The sequence below is a fragment of the Astyanax mexicanus genome, chromosome 15, assembly GCF_023375975.1.
Source record: "Astyanax mexicanus isolate ESR-SI-001 chromosome 15, AstMex3_surface, whole genome shotgun sequence".
NCBI lineage: Eukaryota > Metazoa > Chordata > Actinopteri > Characiformes > Acestrorhamphidae > Astyanax > Astyanax mexicanus.
The window spans coordinates 5,042,433-5,063,534 of NC_064422.1; the positions used below are offsets into that span (position 1 = coordinate 5,042,433).

General features: G+C 35.9%; 1 protein-coding gene across 2 annotated transcripts in view; it reads right to left on the reverse strand.

Moving 5' to 3' along the window:
- The window catches only part of phyhiplb (phytanoyl-CoA 2-hydroxylase interacting protein-like b), a 55,221-nt gene that overhangs the window by 3,546 nt on the left and 30,573 nt on the right, over positions 1 to 21,102 (reverse strand). For both annotated transcript variants that reach the window (XM_007235380.4, XM_007235381.4), the window contains exons 2-4: positions 7,080 to 7,276; positions 6,034 to 6,208; positions 4,057 to 4,174 (exon numbers count right to left, since the gene is read on the reverse strand). In XM_007235380.4, the coding sequence (XP_007235442.1) occupies positions 4,057 to 4,174; positions 6,034 to 6,208; positions 7,080 to 7,276 (490 nt within the window). The remainder of the gene's footprint in view (positions 1 to 4,056; positions 4,175 to 6,033; positions 6,209 to 7,079; positions 7,277 to 21,102) is intronic.

Genomic DNA, 21,102 nt, shown 5'->3' on the forward strand with positions numbered 1-21,102 from the left:
TCGACTGCAGACGCAACTGCCCCCACAGATCTTTTTACCGATGACTGCATTCATGCAGGCGTACGAGAATAAGGACCAGCAGCCAATGGGAACTCGTTTGCCTTCATCTGCTGTGTGCGAGTTTCATCGCCTGTCAAAAGCGAGCTTCTCATTCAATATAAGGGACAGAGCTTTATTGCAGAATCATATTATAAGCTATTCAGTCGGAGGATAAGATAGATGCTTTACTGATTTTGCTTCAGAGATTTAATAAATTCAATAACTATTGTACAGCATCATCAGTATGATAAAGTGAGACTTTTAGAGGATGGTCCTATATAAAATATACAGTCATATGAAAAAGTTTGGGCACCCCTATTAATCTTAATCATTTTTAGTTGTAAATATTTGGGTGTTTGCAACAGCCATTTCAGTTTGATATATCTAATAACTGATGGACACAGTAATATTTCAGGATTGAAATGAGGTTTATTGTACTAACAGAAAATGTGCAATATGCATTAAACCAAAATTTTACCGGTGCAAAAGTATGGGCACCCTTATCATTTTATTGATTTGAATACTCCTAACTACTTTTTACTGACTTACTGAAGCACAAAATTGGTTTGGTAACCTCATTGAGCTTTGAACTTCATAGCCAGGTGTATCCAATCATGAGAAAAAGTATTTAAGGTGGCCAATTGCAAGTTGTTCTCCTATTTGAATCTCCTCTGAAGAGTGACATCATGGGCTCATCAAAACAACTCTCAAATGATCTAAAAACAAAGATTGTTCAACATAGTTGTTCAGGGGAAGGATACAAAAAGTTGTCTCAGAGATTTAACCTGTCAGTTTCCACTGTGAGGAACATAGTAAGGAAATGGAAGACCACAGGGACAGTTCTTGTTAAGCCCAGAAGTGTCAGGCCAAGAAAAATATCAGAAAGGCAGAGAAGAAGAATGGTGAGAACAGTCAAGGACAATCCACAGACCACCTCCAAAGAGCTGCAGCATCATCTTGCTGCAGATGGTGTCACTGTGCATCGGTCAACGATACAGCGCACTTTGCACAAGGAGAAGCTGCATGGGAGAGTGATGCGAAAGAAGCCATCATTTTTAGTTCTAAATATTGCCATTTCTGCAAAAGCACACCTCAGGCGACTCTGTTTGTGGCGTGCTTTTGCAGAAATGGCATTATTTTGAACTAAAAATGATTAAGGTAAATGGGGTGCTCAAACTTTTTCATATGACTGTATACAGTTTTTCCTTTAGCACGAATGTACAGCAGTTGATCAGCCAAGGATGATGTTCTACTTAAGGCCAGTTTTCAAGAGTGGGCATTCCCAAGCTGATGCACATAAAAGAACAGTGCCATTAACCAAAGCATTACCAGCAGCACTGAGGAGAGATTGACCCAAATCTTCAATTTTACTAGTGGGAGAACCATTTGTTGTTTTAAACCATCACTGAACAGTGCGATCAGAAGTTGACGCTAATTCTAATTTAGCTAATAGCTAAAAAACGCATACTACAATAACCCAATTATACCACAGGCATACTATATTAAACAGTTATTACACAACAGTAGTCAACAAATAACAACAAATATGATATTAGGGTGCAGAGTGTGTACCACCACACACACATCCACACACACATAATGCTAATCAGCCCACCCAAATCCTGGTCATCTGATGCCTCGACTACTGCAATGCAATGCTAATGGGTCTTCCATCCTGTGTAGTAAAGCCACTACAGATGGCTCAGAACGCAGCAGCGTGACTTTTCTTCAGCCAGCCAAAACCAATGGGCACACGTCACTCCACTGCTCATTGAGCTCCATTGGCTACCAGTTGCTGCTCATATTAAATTCAAAGCTTTTACAATCGCCTACAAGGTGATGACAGAACAGCTCCTTCCTACCTGCACTGATCACTCCTGAAGACTATTGTTTCCTCCTGAAAGCTGTTGCCTCAATTTACCAAACATTCACACAAAGCAATCCAGACTGTTTTAATACAGAGTTCTCCAATCATAGAACAAACTACCTTCTACTACCAGATCAGGAGAATCTCTCACTATCTTTAATAAACTCCTGAAGACTGAGCTCTTCAAAGAGCACTTACTCTCCTAACACCTCTAACTAACTACCTTCTACTACCAGATCAGGAGAATCTCTCACTATCTTTAATAAACTCCTGAAGACAGAGCTCTTCAAAGAGCACATACTCTCCTAACACCTCTAATTAACTACCTTCTACTACCAGATCAGGAGAATCTCTCACTATCTTTAATAAACTCCTGAAGACAGAGCTCTTCAAAGAGCACTTACTCTCCTAACACCTCTAACTAACTACCTTCTACTACCAGATCAGGAGAATCTCTCGCTATCTTTAATAAACTCCTGAAGACAGAGCTCTTCAAAGAGCACCTACTCTCCTAACACCTCTAACTAACTACTTCTAATCTCATTTACTTCTTCTTTCTCCCTCTATCTCACTATTCCCCTTTTGGTCTCTTTTAGGTCCTATCAAAAAATATTTTTGTCATGTACTTCTGCGTGCTCTATTGCTAATGTACATAATTTAACATGTTACTGTTAAATTAAATTTAATGTAATGTAATTTAATTTAATTCAATAACTAAATTGTCAGGTAAATCAGTCAAACTGGATTATAAAATATTAAACACGCAATGAAACAGTATTGCTATTTTAATAGAAGTCACTACTGAACTAAATACATCAGTCGAGCATGTCTGATTATATGCTGTCTGGCCCAAAAAAAAGTTTGCACACTCTAATATTTGATTGAGCCGACTTTAGCTTTAATTATGGCACACTTTCACCGTTGCATAATTTCCACAAGCTCCTTCAATGTCCCAACATTTATTTTAATCCAGTGTTGCATTAATTTTTTTCTCAAGATCTCATTTTGATGATGGGCGATTTGGATCAACGCAGAAATCTTTCTCCCAAAGGTTCTCAATGAGGTTAAGGTCTGGACTCTGTGGTGAACAATCCATGTGTGAAAATAATGATCTCATGCTCCCTGAACCACACTTTCATGAATCCTGACATTGTTATCTTGGAATATGGCCGTATCATCAGGGAAGAAAAAATCCATTGATGGAATAACCTGGTCTATATTCAGTATATTCAGGTAGTCAGCTGACCTTATTCTTTCAGCACATACTGTTACTGGACCTAGACCAGGTCATAGCTCCGCCCCCACAGGCTTGTACAGTTGGCACTAGCTATGATGGGTGCATCACTTCAACTGCCTCCCTTCTTCCCCTGATGCTCCATCACAATGTAACACGGTAAATCTGGACTCATCAAACCACATAACCTTCTCCCATTACTCTAATCCTTATGCTCTATAGCAAATTAAAGCTGTTTTTGCCTGTTAGCCTTACTGATAAGGGCTTTTCTTAAGGCTACACAGCTGTTTAGTCCCAATGCCAAAGTCGAGTTTCCTTCTCATTGTGTTTGTGGAAATGCTCTTAATTTCACTATTTAACACATTGCTGAGTTGATTTCACCAAAGTGATCAGCGAACAACATTATTCAAGATTTTTTTCTGACCACATTTCTTCCTCAAAGTTTTTAATAATGTGGTGGACAGTTTTAAACCAGATTTCAGCAGTTTTAGCTTGATATGTGGTAATTTTTTCATTCTGTAAGAAGCTACTCACTGCATCAGTTAGAGTTAAATAACTTGTTGCCAGCTAAAACAAAATCACCCTTCAGTAATTATCTAATGGGAGGCTCTTATCTATTTTCTTATCTATTTACTAAATCCAGATGCTGACCTTTTTTGCAGTGTATAAACTGGTACTTAAACAAAAGCGATTTTATGTGAGTATTAATCAGCAGCTCATCTCATCTGAACTTTGTGGCTGCATTAATAAAGCAAACACAAAGATCAGATCAGATTGGTATTGATTGCTGACCAGGATTAAGGGATCGAATTCCGAATTGCACTTGGAAGACAAAGTGACCTGATTGGAGCATCCCTAAAATCAGTGTATCACAGTAAACTACCTAAGGAGTGGTAAAAGCAGTGCGAGTACATGCCTGGCATGGTCGAAGTATTCTTTGTGCTGGTTTCGGTAAAACACAGAGAAGTAGAGCATTCTGCCGGCGATCGCCTCTGCTTTCTCCAGCAGCTGCGTGAGATGGACTGTGGAGTAATCTGGATGAGAAAGACAAAGAAAACCAGTAGAAGAACCACAATCAGTCTGAGTCTGAAGAAACCATAGCAACAGATTAGCTCAGATCAGCAGGATGGTAACTAGGAAATGAGAAGATCTGATTTAACTCGACAGGCTGTGCTCTGTGAGGAACACTGCAACAAATCTGTAGATATAATTGTACAAGGAAAAGACAGTAAAGTACTATTTTAATCAAACCATGTGAGGAGCTTGATGTATTTTATAGCAGAATTTTAACTGTGTTCACTATTTTTACAATATTAATTGTACTGTATATTGAATTTCAGCATGTTATTGTTATGAACTGTTTTCTAGAATGGCGCTTGCTGATTTGGGTAGAAATTATGCCTGAATATATGTACAAAAATAGTAACCATCTTTTTCACACTGTAAGGCGCACTTAAAATCCTTTAATTTTGCTAAAAATCGTCGGTGTGCCTTATGTATGAATTCTACCAGCCAGGTTTTAAGTAGTAAGCGGAGTAGTAAAGCCACTCAGCTAAAGTACAGTATTATACAATTTTTTTAGTTTAATTATCCAGCTGAGACTGGAGCAGTATTAGCATTGCCTGCTAAGCGCTAGCTCTTTTGCCGTTCAGAGGTGAGAATTATTAGCCTGTAGCCTGCGTGTTTACCGTGTTAAAACAAGCTACATGGGATAAACCACTAGCCACACTAGCACACATAGACATAAACTCTGCCCTTTATTAACCAAAGTGCCCTTTTGAAACTGAAAGTGCCCTCAACAACTGAATAAGCCCCCCCCCCCCCTCCCCCCCCGTCTACAAATAAAGACAACCTGCGCAACCGCCAAGCCCCCAAACCCTGAACACCCCAAAATGTCTGTGCACGCCACTGCCACTAGCTAATATCGCCCTGGGTTACCAAAGCACTGCAGGTTCCTTAATGTAGTGCTGTCGGATGGCATTAGCCGCTAACTGTGGCTAGCCTTAGTAAAAATCTGCAAATGTAAGCTTACTGTAAATAAACAGAAGCACTTTACTCACCCAAATAAACGGTTTTCAGAGAGGAATCTGTATAGATTAACATCCAGTGTTCATTTGACTTTTAAGAATTACAGTTTTGTTTACTTAACTTAATTTAGCTTTACAGGTCTCACCACCCAGAAGCAAGACCTGCTGAATTAGTAGGAAAACATGGCGACACCCATGAGCCTTACTATTTTCACTTTATGCGCTTTATAATCCTGTGTGCCTTATGTATGAAAAAAGACCAGAAAATAGATGTTAATTTAGAGTGCGCCTTATAAACCGGTGCGCCTTAAAGTGTAAAAAATACAGTACTTGCTCTTATGGCCTACAACACTGCAGCCAGGCAGTCAACAAGCAAACATAATACAACTGAATACCCAAGAGACAGTTCCTCCAGTGGGTAAGACTACACATTGATGGTAAGCACACCTATTATGCATATAAATATTGCCAGGAGCCAGTAGGAAAGATGGACATTTTGGGTATGTATAAGATTTAAGAAATGTTGAAATTGGCTAACAAATAAATTCAGAAACTTGGTCAATATACATTTAAAACATACAATTACAATACACTTTTAATATACTTAAAATTTGGACTAAAACGACTGAAATGAGCATCTGATGTAGTATTTAGTCTATTAATGTATAAAATCTTACATTGCATTAGTCATAATTTTCTTTGAACAGCAGTGTAGGGCTTTTAATTTGTCAGTAGTTTGTTGGAATAATGAAATTAAGATAAAAAAATGTGCTGTTAGCATATTTCGCAACAAAACCATATGAGGAGAAGCACCAATCAGATTGTGCACTCAGAACTACCTGTTTCTAAAAGGTTAGCGCTCTTACCGGCCGTGCAGAACTCTACTATCTCGCTCCAGTCAGACACGGCGTAGTCCCCGTCGCCCTGTTTGGACGCAGTCTGCACTGCTACAGTGTACTCGGTGCGGGGGCTCAGGAACCAGTGCCCCCTCACTGTCATGGGCAGAGGCACCGCCTTCGCTACCAGTTTAGTGGGGACGTCCTGTGGGATCAGATTCACAGAGCAACACTCAGTATAAGACTACAGTAAACTCATTTGTATTGTTGGTCAGACACCAAAAAAACACACACAATGATATACAGTACTACCTTCTTATTCAATGTTTCAATTTTTAATTTTAAAGTTATTCAGAATAAATTACTATTAAAATACTATGAAGCATTTAGGTGGCTCTTATCTGAGTGCTGTTAACTTGCTGATTTTAAGGCTGGTAACTCTGATGAACTTAATTGTGCAATAGAGGTAATTCTTGCTGTTCTTTTCTTGTGGCAGTCCTGATGAGAGCCAGTTTCATCATAATATTCTTGAACTGACCTTAAGTATTTTTTTCTTCATATAGTTAAGTAGTTTTTTTTGCCACAAAATGGATTAGAACATTACTTAAATAGAGCTATTCACTGTATACCTGTAACTCTACCTCTTAAAAACTTTACAACTGATGCTCTCAAACACATTAAGAGGCAAGAAATTTAAGTAATTAACTCTTGATGAGTTCAGCACAGCTGTTAACTGAAAGCCTAAATTCCAGGTGACTCTACCTCATAAAGCTGACTGAGAAAATCCAGCCAAGATGTGCAAAACTGTCTAATCTAAACAAGAGGTGCTACTTTGAAAAATCTAAAATCTAAAACATATTCTGGTTTGTTTTACACTTTTTGGTTCTTAATATTAATTTACAATGCAGAAAAAAACACTTTATTTAAGGTGTGTCTAAACATTTGACTGGTACTGTATATCTACACCCACTATAACATTTTAACAGGTGAAACCTTAAAAAATAAATTGATTCAGTACTGTTCGGAACAGTTGTGTGTTATTTGTGTGTTTGTTAGTGAGGTTAATCTGTACACACCTTGTGTTTGAACTTGTTGGCGTTCTTGTTCTCTTTCTTGTTGAGGTCGATGAAGTAGTGTGTGATGCGTTCCTTTACCCTGGAGTCCATATCCCAGCAGATTTTGAAGGAGTCGCAGGTGATGTTGCTGATTTTGATGTGCTGCGGAACAGGAAGCTCCTCCATCTCTGCGATTCCACTGTCCTGGGACTTATTTCCTGAGAAAGAAAGAGAGAGATTGATTTAGTTTTAGGACCAGCTTTGTGGAGGATTCTGGGTAACATCAGTTAGTCAACATCCCAAATCCTGCAGCATCAACTGGGGATCCTATCTGGCAGGAGGAGCCTCAGGGCTTTCTAGCTGTTTACAGAAGGCTGAAAGACTTTGTAGTCATACTCCGATTTCAAAATTAAGTTTGTTTGGAAACTATACCCTACCAAGAAGGATTTTCCACTGATTACGAGATCAGGATCTAGAAAGATTTGTGCATTTCATTAACTACCAGCATTAAAGGTCCTACTTTAGAAATCTTTAGGCGAGCCATCAACCGTGCACACTGTGTTTCTTGATTTACTGTAGACCATTTCAGTGTCTTTGTTATCGTAACAACGGGAAAAGTATAACTTGCACATCTTGAAATGCACAAAAGGCATGTACTAATTCAATGCAATAATCATAATTGTACTTTTGGAATAACATGCAATAAACCATTCCTTTAAGAGCCAGGTGCTCTGACGTTGGTGAATTGCTATTTTAATGGTGCAGCTACCTGGACGTGTCTAACACTTCTCAGCAGAGGAAACTGAGCTGCTATGGATTTGGGCACTACTGCATGTACATTTGTGCATAACAAGCAGAGTGTATGCATGTATGACGTGCCTGTGTTGACAATACACTGCTAAGATAGCAATGAACATCTGGCTGTTGACGTCTGTATAGGTTGTTTTCAGTCAGTGGTGCACCTGTGTTTTCTGTTACCAAAATAGCGATACACCAGAAATTTATGCTAAAAAAATGCCATTTAAACAAGGCAGGGTGTAAGATATGTGGTAGTTTCGCAGACAGGGATTAGGCCATGTTGTATACTATATTTTTCTTTGAATAGAATTCTCATTTTTTCCCCACACACACACACACACACATTTATATTACATACAGTATGTTTGGCCAAGGGCTAATAATTATTGCTTCATTTGTAAATTTGAAACTAAACAAATTTTCTACTCACATCTTGAGTTTAATTCATTTTCTTTTACATTTTATTAAAAAACTAATAAAAAAGAGTAGCACTTTTTGAAAGAAATGTAACATAAGAAAGGTAAAGGGCAAATATTAACCATGTAAGCTGTTTATATTGCTTGCAATTTAGGTGAAGCGAGCATGTGTAAAGCATTTTAATGTAGAATTGCTTAAATACAGTAACAAAATAAACAAATAACAAAAATATGAACACCACACAAGGGATAAAGTGCAAAATGTTATCTCAAATATATGGCCAGTCATGTTTAGAATTGAACAGTGTAATGAACTTGGGAATATTTATTTGCTCCATATAAAACTAGTTGCAATTAGTTTGGGAAACTCATTGCTTAAGCAAATGTTAATGAATCTGCAGGAAAGGTCAGATTGATAAAGCTGTCAGAAGAATTAGCCTGAGTAAGAGAAGCTTTTATATAGGTCATCACGGTCACAAACGCAGACACTGCAGGATTTCAGGAAGCAGCAGTGGTGGGGTCAGCTAATGTCAGTGATGCGTGAGAATTCTGGCCACTGTTCAACAGGATGTGCATATAAGAGTATCAGAGACATGCTCAGACAACTGGGTCATGTATAGATTCTGTAATGCTTTATTACTGATCTTGGTGCAGAAGATTTTTGTGTTTAATTTTATTTTGGTCACATCTGATGGAAAAGCATGATGGTTTTACAATTATGTCCTGAGCACTGGCTGAGAGCTATGGGTAAACCATGAGTTTGTTTAGCACTATTCACACCATTCAAAATGAAAGCAACTTTGTCTACAATTTTTAGTAACACTATATAATAAGGGAACATTAATTAACAGTATTTATGACAGAATGTCTCAACCAATTGTTAATTGACACTGGTTCAAATATTATTAATTATTACACAAGTCTTAATTCATTATAATTTACGACATTAAGCATTAAAATTGAGTCAGTTAATAATTAGTTGAGGCACTACTTAACCATTTAACAATGTTTTTGTACTGTTACTGATCAAGCACTGTTATTTGTGACCCCAGAGACTGTAAAAAAGTTGGATGCTGTGTGGATGCAAAATCTTCCGCCATGTTGGCAATCCCGAAACCCGAGTCTGCACAGTAGAGACCAGAGGAGGGAGAAAGACTGTGGAGAGACAGCTACTCATTTAAATAACCCCGCCCCTGAGGGCTGCCTCACGGTCACAGGCTGCGGAGCGGAGCTGACGGTCTGGTATTGGTCCCGCCCATAACCAGCCCTTTTACAATAACCACACCTTTTTTGAATAGAGCTAAATAACGCTTTAAAAACGAATTCTGTGGGGATATACAAATGTAATAATATAAGCAGAGGTTACACTAGCTGCTGCATTTAAATAATGGAGGTAGAATTACAGTATATTAGAAAAAACATGATTGAAAGTTGTCTGTTTTGCCATTGAAACCTATGGGGATGGGTGGCAGGGGGCGCCTGACCTCTATGGCTTCACTTTTAAGAGACGATGCTCTTTCCAGCTATACACAGTCTATGTGTGACCCTTATTGTAAGGTGAAAAAAAAGTATTTTGATATAGCAGCTTAAAATTCATTGTGATGTTCCACTGACCACCTGACCTAATGTAACCTACGTCTCTCAGCTTGTCCAGAAATGCATGTGTAATGCATGTGATTCGGGGATGGCTCAAAGCTTCTTGGACCTTCAAAGCACTTTACAACCCTAGTAGGAGCCCAAGAGCAAGAACCACCAATTTTAGCATATTTGCATAACATTCCTCAGCATCTATGAATCTAGCAATTCCAGATTTTTTCATTCACTTTTAACACTATTGGACATTACAGAACTTCTGACAGTATTTGTAACCATCCTATCTCAGGAATAGTTTGGAAACATAAATATTATATTATATATTTGAGCAAAATCCCATTAAGAAAGACCATTTCAAATATAGTTTTTACCAGTAATGTTGAATTATTGACTGCAAGCAAAAATAAAATCATTTTTAATATTGCAAAGCAAAATATATTCCAGAAAACTTTTGCACTGTCAGTTTTTTTTCCAGTATCATGCAGCCCATACTGAGAATATTAGTTGTTCAGACTGATCTGAGTTTGCTCCAGAACTGTAAGCCAAAAGGATCACTTTAGCAAGGAGTATGTTGTCTTTTTTTTTTTTTACCTTTAACTAGATGATATATAGTACCAAAGATACTGTAGGTTTAGGGTCATTGTCTTGCTGGAAGGTGCAGCTCTATTCTGCTATACTGCTTTATTCCACAGTCAGTTATGCTGTCAGTTGTCAATGATGTTAGTTGGTAGATATAAAACATGATGTTGATGTTTAATTTGGGTGTGTGTGTATTTTATTGTATTTATTCATGCCAATAGATGTTAAATGCTTGCAGCACAACCCCACCCAACCACCCCACACCACACCACTGCACACATAGCCCAGTACAGTAATGAGTAATGAATGAGTGGAGCTGAAAGAGAGGGGCATCCTGGGGAAATCTTCACACGGACTCTAACTGCACCGTCAGCTAATATCAGCCCACACACACACACACACACACACACACACAGAGTTAAAAAGAATGGAGCCCATTCAGATATGAAAGAAGCCCTAGAGATTAAACATCCCTGATCTACAGTGCCTGGTTTCATGTACTCCACAAACCTGGCCTTTATGGAAGAGTGGCAAGAAAAAAGTCATTTTTATAAGAAGCCATAAGAAGACAATAAAGAGTTTAAATTTCTGCCCTAAACGCAAAGCTCTATGTGAGACAGAAAACCAACACCACACTAGGGTTGGGCGATGTCTCCTAAATTGGCAGATGATGAGGTTCACAGTGAAACATTTTGCCTGATTTATCTTGATTAAATATCAATAAATATGTGAATTTAATACCTTTTAATACCGTATATTTTACTTCACTTTATAGGACCTTATTTATTAAAAATTGTTTTTTTTATCGCAATGCCCTCACACTTTCCTTATGACTGACGCTAAACTGTTTGATCCAGCTGTTATATTATATTATGTTATATTAATACCATTTTAACGTTTTTCGTTTCTATGTTTTGAAATAGATTATATTTTTGTCAACATTTTGGGTTTATTTTCGTTTGTTATTTTTCTAATAATAATAGAATTTACATAATTTATTTTCTTTTGTACATTTTTAAGGGGCGAGTAACAAAAGTATGTGCATGTTTCTGGAAAAACAAAAGTGGGCGTGGCATCACGATGGTTACCATCCATCGCTATGTTGGGCCATAAATGACGATGGGCGATGATATGGTCCATCGGCACAACCCTACACCACACCATCATTACCCTGAACACACCATCCCCACTGTGAAACATGGTGGTGGCAGCATCATGCTGTGGGGATGCTTTTCTTTAGCAGGGACAAAGTTGGGTAGCTGATCATAGATGATAGAAAGATGGATAAAGCTAAATAATACAGGGCAATCCTGAAAGAAAACCTGTTGGAGGCTACAAAAGACTTGAGACTGGGAAGAAGATTCACCTTCCAGCAAGACAATGACCCTAAATATACAGTCAGAGCTACAGTGGAATAGTTTAGATCAAAGAATTTTCATGGGTTAGAATGGCCCAGTCAAAGTCTTGACCAAAAAGCCTATTGAGCTTCTGTGGCAAGACATGAAAAAAGCAGATTTTTTTAAAGGTTTCTTTTGTTGAGTTTTTAATACTCAATACCTTTTAGAACCTTGCACAACGTTACTAAAACTAAGCATAACACAAAAATAAAATAAAAGCTAGTAAACCAGCTCTTAAAACGAATTAAAACTAACTGAATTGGAGGGAAGCAAGTCAATAACTTACAAGTAAATTAAACTAAAATGGCAAATCCAAAAATATTATAACCTTTCCAGGGAGCAGGGCTCAACAGTGACAGATACTAAACACGAGAATGGAACCCAAAACATCCTGTCATCAATAACCCACTGCTCTAAACAGTGATCCAGGTGATCCACCATTGATCCACCTGATTCCTCTGGCAGTGCACAGGCAACTTTCTACAGAGGTTAAAATACAGCTGTGCATTTAAACAGTGGCATCAACAGCACCTTTAATAAACTGAATTTACTCTTTAGAAATGGTGTCTAAACTTACACAGTACACAGTGTTGTATATACAGTAAATATGAGATTATTTTATGGATATAGTTTTCTCCTCATACTGTAAAAAGCTGCACTAGTGGAGAAAAACTCTTCTACTGACTGGACTTTATCATAATCATATTTATCATACAGTACAGGTCCATAAGGTGAAGATAACAGAATCAGAAAAGGCTTGAAGAAGTAGGGATGTGAATAGCACTGAAGATTCTTCCTCAAATAACTCTATGGCAGAGCCCCAGTTACCCATTTACTGCCTAGTGAAGTCTAGTTCTGCCTGTAGGAGCCGCCAAGGCTGATGGGGTGGTGAAGTCACATGATCCCACATTACCAATGAGAAACAGTGGTGCACATCAACGTGAAAAAGACGGAAGAACATACAGAATAAATCTACATACCCAACTTAACACACAGTCAACACAAAACTTATCTACAGAAACCTGGGACATTTAGAGATTTACATTTTTCCAGGACTAACTATTAAAAAAAGGACAATCCAGGTAAAACCTGGCAACCCTAGTTCCAACATTCACTCAAAAAAGCTCAACTGACTTTGATTCCTACTGAAGATACACTCATTTCGCTAAATGGAAGTAAGGCCATTTTTGTTACAGTTTTTCCACATTGTATAAACACAAAATATGGAACTATGCACACAAATCCAAAAACATGACTACAAACTGCTAAACTCTAAGCACAATTCAATATGTTCTCACTCAAATACTCAAATATATTCTCATTGCACCAAATAAATATAAAGAACAGAAAGACAACATATTTCCATGGACTTAAATATGCATTTAAATTTGTAGAGTGGCCTCATGAAGTCAAAAACATAGCTAAAAACTTCTGATTATAGTGCTTTGAGTTGATCTTGTTAGTGTTTATTTGATGCTCTGCAGGAGATATAAATATCTGTGTGTGTTGTTTTGGAGGAAGGAATCAGTTGTGCTAGAGATTTGTGGAGTTTTAACAAAGCAGTAAATCATTTTCAGTTTGTGTTTAGAGTTTTTAGAAACTGAGCCAAGTTTCTAGAAATGCGTTTAAACATTTGGGAAAAACTGTAAAAGTAAGGCAGCCCAACAGTCAGCAACACAATCTCACTCAAATCCAAAGTGCAATAATACTTAAATTATTCAGTTTATTTTAGTTATTTATTTCAGTTTTTATTCAGTGTTCCTACAGGATGATTTTCCTCCAGAAATATAACATGTACCAATTTACTTACAGATTTGTTTTGGTCAAATACATAAATAATAAAAAATATATTAATTATTAATTGCCTGTTGTCTATACATTCTTCTAGAACTCAGGGATCACACTCAGACTCAAGCTGATTAATTTTAATACAAACTCTCTCTCTCTCTCTCTCTCTCTCTTTCTCTCTCTCTCTCTCTCTCTCTCTCCCTCTCTCTCTCTCTCTCTCTCTCTCTCTCTCTCTCTCTCTCTCTCTCTCCCTCTCTCTCTCTCTCTCTCTCTCTCTCTCTCTCTCTCTCTCTGTAATTACAGTGCAGTGGGTCGAGCCATCACTAGAAGGCCTAAAAGCACAAAGGCTAAAATTAAGTGCGGGCGTCGCCTATTTTAACACACTATTTAAACACAGTGAGAGGAGTGTGCAGAGTGCACAAATTGAGAAGAGTGAGAGGAGTGCATAGAGTGATCAAAATGAGCAGAGTGAGAAGAGTGTGCAGAGTACAAAGAGTGATTAGAGAGAGGAGTGTGAGCAGAGTACAAAGAGTGATTAGAGAGAGAAGAGTGTGCAGAGTGAGCAGAGTACAAAGAGTGATTAGAGAGAGAAGAGTGTGCAGAGTGAGCAGAGTACAAAGAGTGATTAGAGAGAGAAGAGTGTGCAGAGTACAAAGAGTGATTAAAATGATTAGAGAGAGAAGAGTGTGCAGAGTGAGAAGTGTAAGCAGACTGAATACAGTAAGCAGATTGTGCAGAGTGAGAAGAGTGTGCAGTCTGTGAAGTGTGCACAGAGTGAGCTGATTAAGCAGAGTGAGAAGAGTGTGCAGAGTGAAGTCAGTGTAAACACAGAGTTGACGAGGCCGGTGGTGCAGTGTGTGAAGTGAAGGAGCTTACTGAAGCTAGTTTCCATAGTAATAAAGAAGAAAACATGGTTTAAAAAGCTGCCACAATTAATTTCAGCGTGTTCATGTGTGTATTTTTGGTAAATGAGATGAAAGGTGTTGTTTTAAACAGAGTTCACATGACCAGATTTAGGAGCTTCAGTTTAAATAAGTTCTCCATAAGCCTTGACTGATTACAGGTTTAAATAATGAACTGTAACATAGTGTGATTTTAAAGCCATGAATTCACATACACTGTAAAATTAACACCAAACTGTCTGGGGTATATAACAAACAAATGTTTTTTTCTTTATTTAAATGATTTTTAAATGTATATATTAGATGTTAGATACTAACATAATCCAAACTATAAAGAAAAAAGTGTTAAACAAACCAGATATATTTAGAAATTTTGCAAAGTAGCACCTCTTGTTTAGATGACAGTTTTACACATCTTGGCTGCATTTTCTCAGTCAGCTTTATGAGCTATATTGGAATTCAGGCTTTCAGTTAACAGAAGAGGTAGAGTTGGTATACAGTAAATAGCTCTACTGGAGTAAAGAACTACTAAAGACTAAGAAAAGAACAAAAAAAACTTTAAGAAATGAAGGTCAGTCAATCTTAAAAAAGTCAAGAACTTTGAAAGTATCCTTAAGTGCAGTCTCATAGACCATCAAAAACATTGTGATGAAACTGGCTCTCATCAGGACTGCCCCAGGAAAGAAAGAGCAAGAGTTGCATAGGATACGTTTATCAGAGTTACCAGCCTCAGAAACCAGCTCCCCAGATAAGAGCATCTAAATGCTTCAGAGTATTTTGGTTTGTTTAACAGTTTCAAGTTACTACATGATTCCTTATGTGTTCCTTTATAGGATGACTTCAGTATTCATTTACAATGTAGGAAAGAAGGACATTGAATAAGAAACAGTTAACTGGTACTGTATAGTTGGTGGGTTATGACTCTCCCAGTACTAATATATATTCATACTGTATGTTCATAATGCTTTAGGCTTTACTATGCAAATATACAGTAGTATACAGTATGGTGGCAGCGATCACTGACTTTGGTTCTTACTGAAGATCAATGTTTAGAATTGAGAATGTTTGCCATTCCAGATCAATCATGTTTTTATTAAATGCCAAATATGGCTAAAATTTTCTAAGCTGTCTTTGTCAGCCCTGTCATGCAGATAGGCATAACAGGGTGGGTCTACACATAAAAGTGCATGACAAAATGAAAATTAAAAAGTGCTTATATATATGGTAAATAGTTAAAAGAATAAAAAAAATGTGTTATTTAATAAATTGATGGTGAAACTGATCATATTTATCTTTAAAACTGATTTTCTGGACATTCTTCCTAAAGAAAAACTTTAAAATATAAAAATAACAGTTGTTTTCTCTAGCCTCAAATATGTTAATAGTTTTGGTACCTTAAGGAGCATCTTTCTCTCAGGTGAAGTTAATAATATATCTTTGTTAAAGAAAACAACTTGTCATTCTCAGGGGCCGAAAAAATCTTATTTTTCATGTTTAACTGTTACAGTAGTATAGAGTTCAGTTTGTTAAGGCTCTAATTGTTCTATTATTTTGTACATGACTGTTCCTGTATTTTTTAATTATTTATTTTGTTATGTTGCACATTGCTGTTTTAATAGTGCACACTGCTGCTACCTAAAAAAGCAACTAGATGGCATTACATATATATATCTTAATTAAATTATTTAAATTTGACCATTAGTGCCTAATGTGGTGTATTACAGATCACTTGTATCACTTTGCATCACTTATATCAAGCCCACCTTTTGAAATAAGACATTGTAAATTTGATGAATCAAACCAATGACTGACCATAGACTAATCTAAAACTGGCATAGGCCTCTCTGCTGTAAAAAAAAAAAAATATATATATATATATATATATAAAATCTAGAATCAAATCGAATCGTGACCCTAAAATCGGAAATAAAATCGAATTGAGGATTTAGAGAATCGTGACACCCCTTATTGTTTCTATACCAAATTCAAGTTTTTTTTTATCCAATGGCAGTATGAAGTATTAAAATAAAAGTGAAAGAGTAATTGCATGCAAGAGTGAACTAAAATGTCTAAAAGAGGATCAGCAACTGCAGCATTTTTCTCTGAAAAAAAGTGTAATCTGAGGCTTAATACACAAATGGCTGTGATTACAGCAATCCTGTGATCTTACCTAAGCCCTGCTAGTAATGGAGGGCAGTAGAGCTGCTGAAACTTCAGTTCCTCTCTCTGAATGAAAACGACATTCATCTACAGCAGCGACTCTGAGCCTAATTCCTGCTGCAGAACATGAAGCTGATCCTGCAGCACAAATCCTATAGAACTGTATCCAGCAAACCCACACACACACACACACACACACACACTTTGGGCAGATACCTACCTTTACTATCTCTCTCTCTGTCTCTTTTCTCTCTTCTCTATCTATTACCACATAACATCAAACAAGAAAAATAATATATATATCTTCCTTTTCTATTTCTCTATTCTTTTCCTGTAAATTTTCAGATCAATTTGTTGTTGTTTCCTAATATTTGTATCTTGTTTGCTATAATCTGTTTTTTTTTTCTCTTCCCCTCTCCTTTTTCTCTTGTGGTTTACAAATTGTTCAGTTATTATTATTATTATTATTATTATTATTATTATTATTATTATTATTATTATTATTAATAATTTTCTTTTTTCTATGTATTAAATTTTTTTCTCCTCCCCCTTTTCTCCACTATCCCCCACTTCTTATTTTTTATTATTATATATATATATTTTTTTTTTGTTATTATTATTGTTGTTATTATTATATATATTTTTTTCTATTATTATTATTTTTTTCTATTATATATTTTTGTTTGTTTGTTTTCTTCTCACAATGCCCACAGTACCAAAAAACTTTGTATAAACACTAATAAACAATAAAGTTAAATTGGTCCTCTAAAGAGGGGGGGTGGTGGCGGGCAAAAAAAAAAAAAAAAACAGCAAACCTAGCAGCTAGCCATTCACTGTGCCACATACCAGCGGCCTGTTCTTCCATAAAAGAGCCCATATGCTGTACATTGTTGCTTTTTTAGAACAACCTGTAAACGAGTGTATTTATAAAGTAGGTTTACTGCTCATTATAAGATGTTTTTCATCATATAAAAATAAGAATATGGTTAAATATAATTTATTGCAAAATTGTAATATTGTCTTTCATTTTCATTTCACATGATATAAAGTACCAGTCAAACATTTGGACACAACTTCTCAACTCATTCAATGTTTAAATGTTTTTCCTTCATTGTAAATGAATACTGAAGTCTTCCAGACTATGAAGGAACACATAAGGAATCACGTAGTAACTTAAAAGTGTTTTTTAAAGCATTTAGGTGGGCTCTTATTTGACGTGCTGTTAACTGCTGATAAACTTATACTATGTATCTCTTGCTCTTTCTTTCCTGAGGCTGTCCTGATGAGGGCCAGTTTCATCATAATGTTTCAATGGTATTTGTGACTGCACTTGAATACTTTCAAAGCTCTACCTCTTCACAACTTTACAAATGATGCTTTCAAACACATTAAAAGACATTCAGAAGAAAAGAAATTCAAATAATTAACTCTTGATGAGTTCAGCACAGCTGTTCACTGAAAGCCTGAATTCCAAGTGACTCTACCTCATTAAAGAGCTACTAAACCCAGAACCTTATTTTTTTCTATTAATAGCTGAAATGTGTTCATTTGAAGTAATAAAACACACCAGTCCTGCCTAAAAAAATTAAAACATTTCCTAACCTTTAAAAAAAAGTTTTATTGTGGTCATTTCCACCTCTGTAGCGCCCTCTCTGGTTCAGCTGTATTATAGGTGTGGAAGATGTTTCTGAGTACTTTGGTATGTAGACACATCACAATATGCAGATCAATCAATCAATAATACCGCCCCCCTGCTGACATCTGACCATCTGCGTCTCACCACTAGCAGAGGCACACTGCTGCAGCTCAGCCAATCAGCTCTCCCTCCTGCCCTGTCTCTAAACCCATACATCACCCAGTGACCCTACCCAACTAGTCAGGGGGTTTAGTGCCCCTTTAATAAAGTTGGGTTAGTCTAGTGGTATACAAATAGGAAAAAATACATTCAAAACAAGTCAATTATTCTACTGTCATATATTGTAATTTAATATTTTATATGAACAGTTAAATACGGTTTAAATAAATTACAGTTGATCCTCTGCAACTTAACATCAAAATGCATCTCTGATGCCTGTATTTTTTTTTATATATTTTAAATGTTTTAATATCTAACCAACTTTAGACAGTCTGTACCTGTTTTACTTTATCTTATTTAATCTTAACTTTTATTTCTTATTTTAGTTCTTCTCTTTTTTTTATTTCATTTTTAACAGTTTTGTATTATTGCTTTTATTTGTTTTTAGTTCATTTATTTATTTGTAATTTTTATTGTAATATGTAAACGTTAGTTTACGCTTAATTTGAATTAATTTTTGTTGTATTAATGTTATCTTCTTTTGATCTTAATTTCTTATCAATTAAACCAAGTTTTATTATATTTATTATTATATTTATTTTATTCTAATTCTATGTTTATTTTTGATCTATTTTAATCTTTATTTACTGTTATTTTAAAATGATTAAATTTTGTTCTTATTTTCTTTGTCATGTAAATTCCTGTTTTTGTAAATGTTTGGCTATATATGGTAGTGGATGGATTTAAATCTTTATCAGTGTTTATATACTACATCAAACTCTTTTATCATTATAATACAGTACAGGTCCTTTAAAGGCAGCAGCTGTATTTATTAGCCTGGGAAAAGGAATCACACTAATTTTGGACTTTTCTCCATGTAAGGACATTTGAATGATAACCGAGAACAAGCAGGAGGATTTGTGGTTTAAGAAGCCGCTGTGGGATTATTAGGAATGTCCATCTGTGATTATGACTGGTTGCGGTTTCCCGCCACTGTATGACATACGCTGCACTGTCCCAGCTACAATTAATCTATCTATATAAATAGCTCAAAACAAACACTGATTGTGAGATATACTGCTTATAAATCCTGTTACACACATAAATATTCCTCTGTTCTCTCGCTCTCCTCAGTTTTTCTTGGCGCAGATGAATTCTCTATAGAGTGAGGTACTCTGAGGATGCTTTAAATAGAGTCTGAATCTCGTTTTCACACGCTTCTAATATCAGCTCCATTCACAGCCTGCACTGTAAACCCAAAATTAGTTTCAACTCAAACTAACTATAACTGTTTTATGTAACATTGGATTTTTCCAAACATGACTCAGCTACTTTGAGTTAGCTGAACATTTGTGATCACATTTGCATTTAGAGATTTTTGAGTTGAACCAACTTATAATAATTGAGTTTACTGATGCCATCTATTGGTTTAATTATGGCACAATCTATTTACATACTGAGTGTGTCCCCCTAGTTTCTGACACTTTCCATCAGTGTGTAGTGATTCCCCCAGGACTACACAGGTTTATATTGTAGGTAAACCTGTAACTCATATGCTAGGATAGCTACCTGGCCCTCTTTGTTGTAGATTATAAGAAGAAGTGTCACTGCTATATTGTTCATTCCACAGTATTTACTTTCTCCATCTCACTTTCTGTTAGAATTATAAATCTGGATTTTAAATTAAAAACCTGCCTTTTTAGTTTAAATTAAATTGGATTTACTATAAACTATCTATATCTAATTGGGTTTGGACTACATAATACATTTTCCAACTTAGAAAATTAAGATAACTTCTTAACATGAGATATATTCACTTGTTTCAGCAATTTAATTTAACCTAGTTATTTAAAGTCTTGTGGAAACTTATGCCTGCAGAGTTTGTGAGTGACAAGTGAAAGTCAACCATACAGCAACCAGCAATAAGCTCTTACACCCATTAACACCCAGTCTTGTCTGTCAGTGCTTGCACAATGCGTTGTTGGATACACATAAGAAGATACGACTACATGCTGATGGTGAATGAAGGGTTGCAGGAGTCAGTGGTCTGCTTACAGTTTCAAGTTAATTGAACTCATCCAAAATTTCTACAACATTAAACTAATTTAAAACCTGAGATGAAAGGCTGACAACTTATATAGTAGATATAATAAATAATAATACAACATGTTAAGATAACTGAAAAAGTAAGTTATCAAAATATATTGTTTAAATATTTGTACAGTATAGAGTCATTTAATAATTCGTAAACAACCCTAGTTCATTAATGTACCTTTATTGCATTTATTATTGTATTGTATTATAATATTGTTACTCTAAAGCTGTTCTCTAGCTAAACATATAAATTCGACTTTAATTGATTCTGCTGTCTACTACAGATAGAAAAACAAATATCTCCAAAAAACATTTTATAGGAGAGAAATAAAACTTTCTTAACTGTCTTAACTTTCAGTGGAAGTCTATGTAAAAAATAATTAATTTCAGGTCATTTTTGGGGTATTTCTATTGGTCCATTAATCAAGAAAAAATAAAACAATGTAAAAGACAGTTTGTGTGATTAATTTATATAGTGAACAAAAAAATGGTAAAAATTGGAGATACTTGTTTTTTTAATTG